Consider the following 12,654-nt stretch of genomic DNA (forward strand, 5'->3'; position numbering starts at 1 on the left):
CTGTTCTGATCAAGAATCCATCTCTGCCTTTAAAAAAAATCCATTGACCTGGCCTCCACAGCCCTCTGTGGCAATGCATTCCACAGATTCACCACCCTCTGACTAAAGAAATTCCTCCTCACCTCCTTCCCAAAGGAACGTCCTTTAATTCTGAGGCTGTGCCCCCTGGTCCTAGACTCTCCCACTAGTGGAAACATCCTCTCCACGTCCACTATCCAGGCCGCTCACTATTTGGTAATTATCCATGAGGTTACTCCTGGGATCGTTCTTGTAAACCTCCCCTGGACCCTCTCCAGAGCCATCACATCCTTCCTCGGATATTGGGCCCAAATTTGCTCACAGTAATCCAAATACGGCCTGACCAGAGCCTGATAGAGCCTCAGCATCATATTTCTATTTTTGTATTCCTGTCCTTTTGATATAGATGCTAGCATTGAATTTGCCTTCCTTACTACCAATTTGACTTGCAAATTAACTTTCTGGGAGTCCTACGTCAGCTAATTCCCTTTGCACCTCCGATTCCTGGATTTTCTCTCAATTTAGAAAAATGATCTACGCCTTAGTGCTTATTACCAACATGCATGACTCCGCACTTTGCTGCACTGAATTTCACCGGCCACTTACTTCTCTGCCCACTCTCCCAACCTGTCCGAGTCTTCATGCAGAGTCCTTGCTTCCTCTACACTTGCCTGTCCCTCCGCCTGTCTTGGCATCACCTGCAAACTTGGCCACCACAAAGCCTTCAATCCCCTTATCCAAATCATGAGTATACAACGTGAAGAGAAGCGGCCCCAGCACTGACCCCTTGCGGGACTCCGCTAGTCACAGGCAGCCAACCTGAGAAAGCACCTTTTATTGCACCTCTTTGGCTTCTGCCATCCTGCTATCCATGCGAGTATCTTCCCTTCAATACCGTGGGCACTCATCTTCCCCGGTAGCCTGACGTGCGGCACCTTACCGAAGGCTTCCTGGAAATGTTGGTAAGCAACCTGGAGGGATATCGGTTTAACACAGGCAAATAGGACTTGCTTTAGATGGGGCATCTTGGTCAGCATGGACGAGTTAGGCTGATGGGTCTGTTTCTGTGGGAATAAAAGTGCAGATGCTGGTTCAAATCGAAGGTATACACAAAATGTTGGAGTAACTCAGCGGGCCAGGCAGCATCTCGGGAGAGAAGGAATGGGTGACGTTTTGGTTCGAAGGGTCTCGACCCAAAACGTCACCCATTCCTTCTCTCCCGAGATGCTGCCTGACCCGCTGAGTTACTCCAGCATTTTGGGTCTGTTTCTATGCCATGTGACTCCATAAGTCTAAATGAACCTCTGTAGCTGATAATATCGTTCTTTCCTTTCAGCTATCGACACTCCGGTTTGCCTCAAGAATGAAGTGTATACCAGCTGAGCCTGTTGCTAATGTGTACACTGACCCCATGGTAAGGAGTATGACTCGTTGATTATGTTTAGACCTTAGACATAGATCATGGAAACAGGCCCATCAGCCCACTGAGTCCACGCCGGCCGGCGATCACACTGTACACTAGCGCTATCCTGCACACCAGGGACAAGTTACAATTTACACAAGCCAATTGACCTACAAACCTGTACGTCTTTGGAGTATGGGAGGAAACCGGAGCACCCGGAGAAAACACACACAGGTCACAGGGAGAACGTACAAACTCCACACAGACAGCACCCATAGTCAGCATTGAACCCGGGTCTCTGGCGCTGTAAGGCAGCACCTCCGCTGTGCTGCCCTTCAAAAAATTATTTCTCACTTGAAATACTTCCACATCCCATGAAAGCTGATTACTAATATAATACGCCGTGATTGATATTGAGTGGAACAATCTATGACCCAATGCCTAGTTTCTTTTTTTTTTTTTAAGTCTGCTCGCAATACTCAGCAAATCGGGCGGCATCAGTGAGGGTGGCAGGAAGTCTGGCCTTTGATAAGAAATGGAAGAAGTTAGACTTTTTTGGTTTTTCAATTGTTCAACAAGTTCTTCTCCAAAAAGAAAAAGTGTTTTTCATTTGCGGATCTGTTCGAATGTAAAGTTAAAGCAGGAGAACGGGGCTAGGAGGGAGAGATAGATCAGCCACGATTGAATGGCGGAGTGGACTTGATGGGCCGAATGGCCTAATTCTACTCCTATCACTTATGAACTTATAACTGAAGCATGGCAGTATGGCGATCATGCCCAGTTTAAGGCCGTGTGTTTCTGTGATGAGTTAATGGATAATTAGGAAACATAGAATTTAACTGAGAGTAGTGTAGAATTCATATAAATGAAAGGTTTAATTTAGACAATAGACAATAGACAATAGGTGCAGGAGGAGGCCATTCGGCCCTTCGAGCCAGCACCACCATTCAATGTGATCATGGCAGATCATTCTCAATCAGTACCCCGTTCCTGCCTTCTCCCCATACCCCCTGACCCCGCTATCCTTAAGAGCTCTATCTAGCTCTCTCTTGAAAGCATTCAGAGAATTGGTTTCCACTGCCTTCTGAGGCAGAGAATTCCACAGATTCACAACTCTCTGACTGAAAAAGGTTTTTCCTCATCTCCGTCCTAAATGGCCGACCCCTTATTCTTAAACTGTGGCCCCTTGTTCTGGACTCCCCCAACATTGGGAACATGTTTCCTGCCTCTAACGTGTCCAACCCCTTAATAATCTTATACGTTTCGATAAGATCCCCTCTCATCCTTCTAAATTCCAGTGTATACAAGCCTAGTTGCTCCAGTCTTTCAACATATGACAGTCCCGCCATTCCGGGAATTAACCTAGTAAACCTACGCTGCACGCCCTCAATAGCAAGAATATCCTTCATCAAATTTGGAGACCAAAACTGCACACAGTACTCCAGGTGCGGTCTCACTAGGGCCCTGTACAACTGCAGAACGACCTCTTTGCTCCTATACTCAACTCCTCTTGTTATGAAGGTCAACATTCCATTGGCTTTCTTCACTGCCTGCTGTACCTGCATGCTTCCTTTCAGTGACCGATGCACTAGGACACCCAGATCTCGTTGTACGTCCCCTTTTCCTAACTTGAGAGCGTGCAAACTCCACATACAGACAGCACCCAAGGTCAAATGAAACCCTGGTCTCTGGCGCTGTGAGGCTGCGGTTTTACCAGCTGCAACACTGTGATGTGCTGCTGTATCTATGATGCCCTGCTGATGTCAACACGGACATGTGCTTTACTAGTCTGACTATGACACTCGGGGAGATCAGATTGGGTTTGAAATGTAAAGCTAGTCTCTAAATAAATTTATTGTAGATGGGCAGAAATATCAGCATAAGCGTTTTGGGCCAGTGGATCTGTTTCTGTGTTATTCCAGAACAAGGGGCCACAGTTTAAGAATAAGGGGTGGGCCATTTAGAACTGAGATGAGGAAAAACTTTTTCAGTCAGAGAGTTGTGAATCTGTGGAATTCTCTGCCTCAGAAGGCAGTGGAGGCCAATTCTCTGAATGCATTCAAGAGAGAGCTAGATAGAGCTCTTAAGGATAGCAGAGTCAGGGGGTATGGGGAGAGGGCAGGAACGGGGTACTGATTGAGCATGATCAGCCATGATCACAGTGAATGGTGGTGCTGGCTCGAAGGGCCGAATGGCCTCCTACTGCACCTATTGTCTATTGTCTATTATACAACATTATTACACTTAGGTCCTCAACCTGCCTGTGGGGGCTGACTGTGTGGAGTTTGCACGTTCTCCCTGTAACCGCGTGGGCTTTCTCCGGGTGCTCCGGTTTCCTCCCACAGTCCAAAGACGTGCAGGTTTGTAGGTTAATTGTCTTCCGCAAATTGTCCCTAATATGTAAAATGGAACTATTTTATGGATGATCGCTGGTCGGTGTGGACTGGATGGACCGAAGGGCCTGTTTCCACACTGTATATATAAACTAAAGTAAACTCAATGAAAAAACAATTGCCCATGTGCAAACCAGGGTGATATCGAAGTGGGAGTTAAAGCTAGAGGTGATGATATTTCCAAAGGCATGATACTCTTGTCCTTCTAGATGATGTTGTAGGTTTGGTGGAGGTAGAAGGGTTGCTGTTAATAAAAGCTCTGAAACCAAGTATTACGCATGGACTTTAATTGCCTTCTGTAAATTGTTCCTAGTGTGTAGGATAGAACCAGTTTTCCTCCCACACTCCAAAGACGTACAGCTTTGTAGGCTAATTGGCTTGGTATAAATGTAAATCTAACTCTCTCTTAAATCCATCCAGTGATTTTGGCTTCCATTGCCCTCTGTGGTAGAGAATTCCACAAATTCACAACTCTATGAAACTTTTTCACGCAGAGTTTGTGAATTTGTGGAATTCTCTGCCACAGAGGGCAGTGGAGGCCAATTCACTGGATGGATTTAAGAGAGAGTTAGATAGAGCTCTAGGGGCTAGTGGAATCAAGGGATATGGGGAGAAGGCAGGCACGGGGTATTGATTGTGGACGATCAGCCATGATCACAATGAATGGCGGTGCTGGCTCAAAGGGCCGAATGGCCTCCTCCTGGTCGGTGTGGACTCGGAGGGCTGAAGGGCCTGTTTCCGTGCTGTATCTATAAACTAACCTACACTAAACTAAATGAACTTTAGTGGAAAGAAAATTAATATCTCATCCCTAACTGGGTTACATATTTTATTTTTGTTCCAGAAACTAATTCATAAGCTTCAGAATGATGTCCAGGTACTGCAGGACGAGCTGGCGATGTACAACATTCTGGTGAGATATATCACGTTACATCCTTTGGTGGAGGAAAATAACTGCAGATGCTGGTACAAATCGAAGGTATCACAAAATGCTGGAGTAACTCAGCAGGTCAGGCAGCATCTCAGGAGAGAAGGAATGGGTGACGTTTCGGGTCGAGACCCTTCTTCAGACGTCAGTCGGAAGAAGGGTCTCGACCCGAAACGTCACCCATTCCTTCTCTCCTGAGATGCTGCCTGACCTGCTGAGTTACTCCAGCATTGTGTGATACGTTAAATCCTTTGTATCACGTTTGATCGCGCAAGTAATAGTACAGAAGGTTTGAGTATGATTGGTTTTGAATATGATTTTTTAGATTTTTAGATTTAGAGATACAGCGCAGAAACAGGCCCTTCGGCCCACCGGGTCCGCGCCGCCCAGCGATCCCCGCACATTAACACTATCCTACACCCACTAGGGACAATTATCTTTACATTTACCAAGACAATTAACCTACAAACCTGCACGTCTTTGGAGTGTGGGAGGAAACCGAAGATCTCGGAGAAAACCCACGCAGGTCACGGGGAGAACGTACAAACTCCGTACAGACGGCGCCCGTAGTCAGGATCGAACCTGAGTCTCCGGCGCTGCATTCGCTGTAAGGCAGCAACTCTACCACTGCGCCACCGTGCCGCCTATGAGAGTATGATCTTTGAAGTTGATAAAGCTTGGCTGGAGAGTGCTTATTGTACATTGGCTTTGTTCTATTCTTTACATCTCTCGGCAGCCTTGCGATAACATTTGCACACCAATATTTTCTTCAAACATTTCAATATTATATCAGTGTTACATGTTTGCCGCTTGACCCTTATATTCCGGTAAGTCCCGCTGACGACCTTGAAGCATATTTCTGTAATATACCTTTAGTTATGTTCTAGATATTGACATATATCCTAGACATTCTCTTGACTTTCGGGAGTAACTGCAGATGCTGGTTTACAGAAAAGGACACAAAGCGCTGGAATAACTCAGTCAGGCAGCATCTCTGGAGAACAGTGGAGAACAAATATATCAGTGGATATATTTGAGGCAGAGATAGACAGATTCTTGTTTAGTATGGATGTTAGCAATAGACAATAGGTGCAGGAGGAGGCCATTCGGCACCGACATTCAATGTGATCATGGCTGATCATTCTCAATCAGTACCCCGTTCCTGCCTTCTCCCCATACCCCCTGACTCCGCTATCCTTAAGAGCTCTATCTAGCTCTCTCTTGAATGCATTCAGAGAATTGGCCTCCACTGCCTTCTGAGGCTTATACTCGCTGGAATTTAGAAGACTGAGGGGGGATCTTATAGAAACATATAAAATTCTTAAGGGGTTGGAGAGGCTAGATGCGGGAAGATTGTTCCCGATGTTGGGGAAGTCCAGAACCAGGGGTCACAGCTTAAGGATAAGGGGGAAGTCTTTTAGGACTGAGATGAGAAAACATTTCTTCACAAAGAGAGTGGTGAGTCTGTGGAATTCTCTGCCACAGAAGGTAGTTGAGGCCAGTTCATTGGCTATATTTAAGAGGGAGTTAGATGTGGCCCTTGTGGCTAAAGGGATCAGGGGGTATGGAGAGAAGGCAGGTACAGGTTACTGAGCTGGATGATCAGCCATGATCATATTGAATGGCGGTGCTGGCTCGAAGGGCCGAATGGCCTACTCCTGCACCTATTTTCTATGTTTTCTATGTTTCTATGAGGCAGATAATTCGACAGATTCACAACTCTCTGACTGAATATGTTTTTCCTCATCTCAGTTCTAAATGGCCTACCCCTTATTGTTAAACTGTGGCCACTTGTTCTGGACTCCCTCAACATTGGGAACATGTTTCCTGCCTCTAACGTGTCCAACCCCTTAATAATCTTATACGTTTCGATAAGATCCCCTCTCATCCTTCTAAATTCCAGTGTATACAAGCCTAGTCGCTCCAGTCTTTCAGTGCTAATTGTTTAGGTGCCTGAGCTGTCTGTCACTGGTGTCGGAGCGATCGCTGTTAAATTCCCCGCTGTTTATTTTGGGGGGGGGGTTTTCCAGAGGAGCCGGAGGGGCGTTCCGGTGAGCTCTGTCCGGCAGCCCTGCACCCCTGGGTGTCAGAGGTTACGGGGAGAAGGCAGGAAAATGGGGTTAGGAGGGAGAGATAGATCAGCCATGATTGAATGGCGGAGTAGACTTGATGGGCCGAATGGCCTAATTCTGCGCCTATCACTTATGACCTTGAGAACATGGATAGGTTGACGTTTTGGATTGGAAACCTTTGAGAAAGTTCCCGATCCAAAATGTCAACCGATCCATATTCTGCAGAGATGCTGCCTGACCTGCTGAGCTACTCCAGTGCTCTGTGTCTTTCACTTAACGTTGTCGTTTATACTCAAGCAATGTGCGCTGGATGTAAAATACTATCTCCCAGTAATTAGGTCTGGTCATTACGTGTTCACTAAATGCCCAATTTTGTATTTTTGTAGTTTACTCTTAGTTATCAAATCATGTTTTTGTGCAGCTCTGTGTACATCCACCTCATGTATTCCTGTAGTCTGTTTCTTATCGAGTCCACGTCACAAGATTAGAAATTGTCACACTTCTCAGCATCCATCTTGCACTACTTGTGCTTCTTGCGTGTGGTGGTGGAAAAATTGGTGGAAACAGGGCCGCCATGTGAACGCTCTTTCCTTGACGCCATTCATAGAAACATAGAAAATAGGTGCAGGAGGAGGCCATTCAGCCCTTCGAGCCAGCACCACCATTCATTGTGATCATGGCTGATCGTCCACAATCAGTAACCCGTGCCTGCCTTCTCCCCATATCCCTTGATTCCACTAGCCCCTAGAGCTCTATCTAACTCTCTCTTAAATCCATCCAGTGATTTGGCCTCCACTGCCTTCTGTGGCAGAGAATTCCACAAATTCACAACTCTCTGGGTGAAAAGGTTCCCTCTCACCTCAGTTTTAAATGGCCTCCCCTTTATTCTAAGACTGTGTGGCCCCTGGTTCTGGACTCCCCCAACATTGGGGACATTTTTCCTGCATCTCGCTTGTCCAGTCCTTTTATAACTTTATATGTTTCTATAAGATCCCCTCTCATCCTTCTAAACTCCAGTGAATACAAGCCTAGTCTTTTCAATCTTTCCTCATACAGATTCCTGTAATTGTCTTTGGATATTAAGTACCATCTCAGTATTTCTGTTCAGTGCTCACCCCTCGATATCAGGTTGTGTATTGAGTAGGCGCCCAACTGTTCTCACTGGCTATTGAGGAGTGGACCTTTGACTATCGAATGATATCCTCCCAAAGTAAACTCAAGTAATAGAATATTGCCCTATCCTGGTTTTTGTTTTTGTCTAGTTATCGATTTAAATATTGCTGTAATTTTGTCCCGTCAAGTGAAATATGACCCTTTCTCTCACAGGATAACCGCCGACTGGTCAACTACGAAACCTTAACTGCAAATCAGATCCGAGACATTAAAGCTCAAATCTGTAGGTACTTGGAAGGGACGGTCGACGAGATTAACGTGAGTATCTGACAGCTCCTAACAACAGTTAGACAAAACATACACCAAAATGGCAGTCCGTCCGTGATGGGACTTTGCTGGCATTACCTTGCACTAGAGGTTATTCCCCTTATCTTATCTGCACAGTAAATGGCTCGATTGTAATCATGTAATCATGAAAGGCACAGATAAAGTGGTCGTGGAAAGGATGTTTCCACTGGTGGGAGAGTCTAGGACCAGAGAGCTTAGCCTTTAGAGATACAGCGCGGAAACAGACCCTTTCGGCCCACCGGGTCCGCGCCGACCAGCGATCCCCGCACATTAACGGACGAGGGACAATTTTTCCATTTACCAAGCCAATTAACCTACATACCTGTATGTCTTTGGAGTGTGGGAGGAAACCCGAAGATCTCGGAGAAACCCCACGCAGGTCACGGGGAGAACGTACAAACTCCGTACAGACAGCGCCCGTAGTCAGGATTGAACCCAGGTCTCCGGTGCTGCATTCGCTGTAAGGCAGCAACTCTACCGCTGCGCCACCGTGACCGCCCCAATCTCTGGAAAGAAGGAATGGGTGACTTCTTCAGACTGAGTGTCAGTGGAGAGGGAGACTAGAGATATGGAGGGGTAAGGTGTGAGAACGACAGACAATGGTAAGGAAATGCAGAATGGTTCATTGTTAGCTACGGGGAAGGTGAGAAGGAGGCACACAATCAGGAAAATTAATCTGGAGGACAATGAAAACAGAACTAGGGCGGGCTCGGGCTCGGGCTCGGAATCTCCTCAAAGTACAATAGGTAGAGCCAAGGGAAAGATGCACAGTAAAGACTGGACTAAAGTCAACGAATAGCTGAAAGGAATTAGCACAGGTCAAGAAAACAAAAGTATTATGAAAATGAATATGAAAGCTGATAAATTCTCTGTTCAGTTCAGTTTAACATAGAAGCATAGAAAATAGGTGCAGGAGGAGGCCATTCGGCCCTTCGAGCCAGCACCGCCTTTCATTGCGATCATGGCTGATCGTCCACAATCAGTAACCCGTGCCTGCCTTCTCCCCACATCCCTTGATTCCACTAGCCCCCTAGAGCTCTATCTAACTCTATCTCGCCATGATCACATTGAATGGTGGCGTTGGCTCGAAGGGCCGAATGGCCTACTCCTGCACCTATTGTCTATTGTCTAACTCTCTTTTAAATCCATCCAGTGAATCGGCCTCCACTGCCATCTGTGGCAGAGAATTCCACAATTTCACAACTCTCTGGGTGAAAAAGTTTCTTCTCACCTCAGTTTTAAATGGCCTCCCCTTTATTCTTAGACTGTGTGGCCCCTGGTTCTGGACAGTTTAGTTTACTGTCACCTGTACCGAGGTACAGCGAAAAGCTTTTGTTGCGCGCTAACCAGCCAGCGGAAAAACAATACACGATTACAATTGAGCTGCCTGTCCCGCTGAATCACTCCAGCATTTTGTGTCACTCTTCAGATCTCAACATTTACATCTTTGTAGCGTGGCGCAGTGGCACGGTGGCGCGGCGGTAAAGTTGCTGCCTTACAGAGAACTTCAGGTTCGATCCTGACTACGGGCGCCGTCTGTACGGAATTTGTATGTTCTCCCCGTGACCTGCGTGGGTTTTCTCCGAGATCTTCGGTTTCCTCCCACACTCCAAAGACGTGCAGGTTTGTAGGTTAATTGGCTTGGTAAATGTAAAAAATGTCCCTAGTGGGTGTAGGATAGTGTTAGTGTGCGGGGATCGCTGGGCGGCGCGGACCCGGTGGGCCGAAGGGCCTGTTTCTGCGCTGTATCTCTAAATCTAAATCCATCCTGACTACGGGTGCATGATTACACGATTACAATTACATCTATCGCAGCGTACAGATATATGACAGGAGAATAACATTCAGTGCAAGGTAAAGCCAGTAAAATCCGATCAAAGATAGTCCGATGAGGTGGATAGTAGTTCAGGACCGCTCTCTGGTTGCAGTAGGATGGTTCAGTTGCCTGATAACAGCTGGGAAATTCTGAAGATCTGCCTCCAGGGGTTTGTGGTTAGCGTCTTCCAAAACTCCATCGATTTAACAATCTGCAAGTGCAAGCCAAGTATTTGTACAATACAATACAATACAATATATCTTTATTGTCATTGTACAGGGGTACAACGAGATTGGGAATGCGCCTCCCATACGATGCAATCAATAAAATTAGCTAATCAATATTAATTTAAACAACCCAGTGAAACAAAATTGGAAACAGATTTAAAACAGAATAAAGTGCAAGTAGGTCTGTGCCGGATCACTGTGCGATGTGACCATCCGGGCTCAGCAGGACCGGTTCACAGCAGCTATGGCCCTGGGGATGAAGCTGTTCCTGAGTCTGGAGGTGCGGGCGTAGAAGGCCTTGTATCGTCTGCCCGATGGAAGGAGTTTGAACAGACTGTTGCAGGGGTGTGAGGAGTCTTTGTGGATGCTGGTGGCTTTCCTGAGGCATCGTGTGTTGTAGATGCCCTCCAAGGCTGGTAGCTGTGTTCCCATAGTCTTCTGAGCTCTATGGACTACCCGCTGAAGAGGGTAGTCCATATGAAAGGGGGAGGAAAAAAAAGTATAGACCAGTTAGCCTGGCATCAATGAGAGTGAAAATGCTGGAATCTGTTGTCAAGGTAATGGGATAATTGGACAGAGTCAGCATGGATTTATGAAAGGAAAAGCATGTTTAATAAATCTACAGGTGTACTTAAGGAGGTGGCTCTAGAAATTGTGGACGCATTGGTGATAATTTTCCAAAGTTCTATAGATTCAGGGTCAGTTCCTGTGGATTGGAGGGTAGCTAATGTTGTCCCACTTTTTAAGAAAGGAGGGAGAGAGAAAACGGGAAATTATAGACTAGTTAGTCTGACATCAGTGGTGGGGAAGATGCTGGAGTCAATTATAAAAGACGAAATTGCGGAGCATTTGGATAGCAGTAACAGGATCGTTCCGAGTCAGCATGGATTTACGAAGGGGAAATCATGCTTGACAAATCTACTGGAATTTTTTGAGGATGTAACTAGGAAAATTGACTGGGGTGAGCTGGTGGATGTGGTGTACCTCGACTTTCAGAAAGCCTTCCAAAGGTCCCACATTGGAGATTAGTGGGCAAAATTAGCTTGTATACACTGGAATTTAAAAGGATGAGAGGGGATCTTATCGAAACGTATAAGATTATTAAGGGTTGGACACGTTAGAGGCAGGAAACATGTTCCCAATGTTGGGGGAGTCCAGAACCAGGGGCCACAGTTTAAGAATAAGGGGTAGGCCATTTAGAACGGAGATGAGGAAAAACTTTTTGCACCTATTGTCTATTGTCTATTGTTTGACATTATAACGAACAGCAATGATGTGAAAGGATTTAGCCTTCATTAGATTCTCTGTCTCAGAATGGTCCATTACTTGTTTTAGAACGCAGTCCAGTCTCAGAGGAGAAATCTTCAACAAAATGATCACACATTTCCAATGTGAATCAAACTAGCATCAGTAAGGAAGTGTAATAGAGCCATGAAAGCAGTTACAAATACACCGATCAGCCAAAACATTATGACCTGATGAGCCAAAACATTATGACCACCTGCCTAATATGCTGTTGGTCCTCCGTGTGCTGCCCCATACGCAGCAGGGTGCGATGCACTGTGTATTGTGACACATTCCTCCCGTGACCACCATTAACATTTTCTGTGACTTGTGCCACAGTCGACCTTCTGTCGGTTCGGACCAGACGGGATAGCCTTCGTTGCCCTCGCGCATCGATGAGCTTTGGGCGCCCAACACCCTGTCTGTCGCCGGTTTGTGGTTTGTCCCTCCTCGGACCACTGTCGGTAGGTACTCACCACTGCTGACCGGGAGCACCCCACAAGCCTTGCCGTTTCAGAGATGCTCTATTTAAGAGGGCGTTAGATGTGGCCCTTGTGGCTAAAGGGATCAGGGAGTATGGAGAGAAGGCAGGTACAGGTTACTGAGCTGGATGATCAGCCATGATCATATTGAATGGCGGTGCAGGCTCGAAGGGCCGAATGGCCTACTCCTGCACCTATTTTCTATGTTTCTATGTTTCTATGACCCAGTCGTCTGGTTATAACAATTTGGCCCTTGTCAAAGTCGCTCAGGTCTTTACTCCTGCCCATTTCTCCTGCATCCAACAAGTCAACTTCAAGAACTGACTGTTCACTTGCTGCCTAATATATCCCACCCCTTCACAAGTGCCATTGTAACAAGATAATCAATGTTATTCACTTCACCTGTCAGTGGTCATAATGTTTTGGCTGATCGGTGTATATGTAGGAAGGAACTGCAGATGCTGGTTTACACTGAAGATAGACACAAAATACTGGAGTAACTCAGCGGGGACAGGCAGCAGGACAAATTAGTTTAGTTTAGTTTAGAGACACAGCGCGGAAACAGGCCCTT

General features: G+C 46.3%; 2 protein-coding genes across 3 annotated transcripts in view; one reads left to right on the top strand and one right to left on the bottom strand.

The window, feature by feature from the left end:
• Positions 1-12,654, bottom strand: part of LOC144593236 (D-serine dehydratase) — a 555,040-nt gene that overhangs the window by 258,967 nt on the left and 283,419 nt on the right. The gene's annotated exons all lie outside the window — the stretch shown is intronic.
• The window catches only part of kif9 (kinesin family member 9), an 85,995-nt gene that overhangs the window by 38,047 nt on the left and 35,294 nt on the right, over positions 1-12,654 (top strand). The window contains exons 10-12 of the mRNA XM_078398344.1: positions 1,355-1,432; positions 4,658-4,726; positions 8,140-8,244. Coding sequence (XP_078254470.1) covers positions 1,355-1,432; positions 4,658-4,726; positions 8,140-8,244 — 252 coding nt within the window. The remainder of the gene's footprint in view (positions 1-1,354; positions 1,433-4,657; positions 4,727-8,139; positions 8,245-12,654) is intronic.

This window comes from Rhinoraja longicauda, chromosome 4 (genome assembly GCF_053455715.1).
Source record: "Rhinoraja longicauda isolate Sanriku21f chromosome 4, sRhiLon1.1, whole genome shotgun sequence".
NCBI lineage: Eukaryota > Metazoa > Chordata > Chondrichthyes > Rajiformes > Arhynchobatidae > Rhinoraja > Rhinoraja longicauda.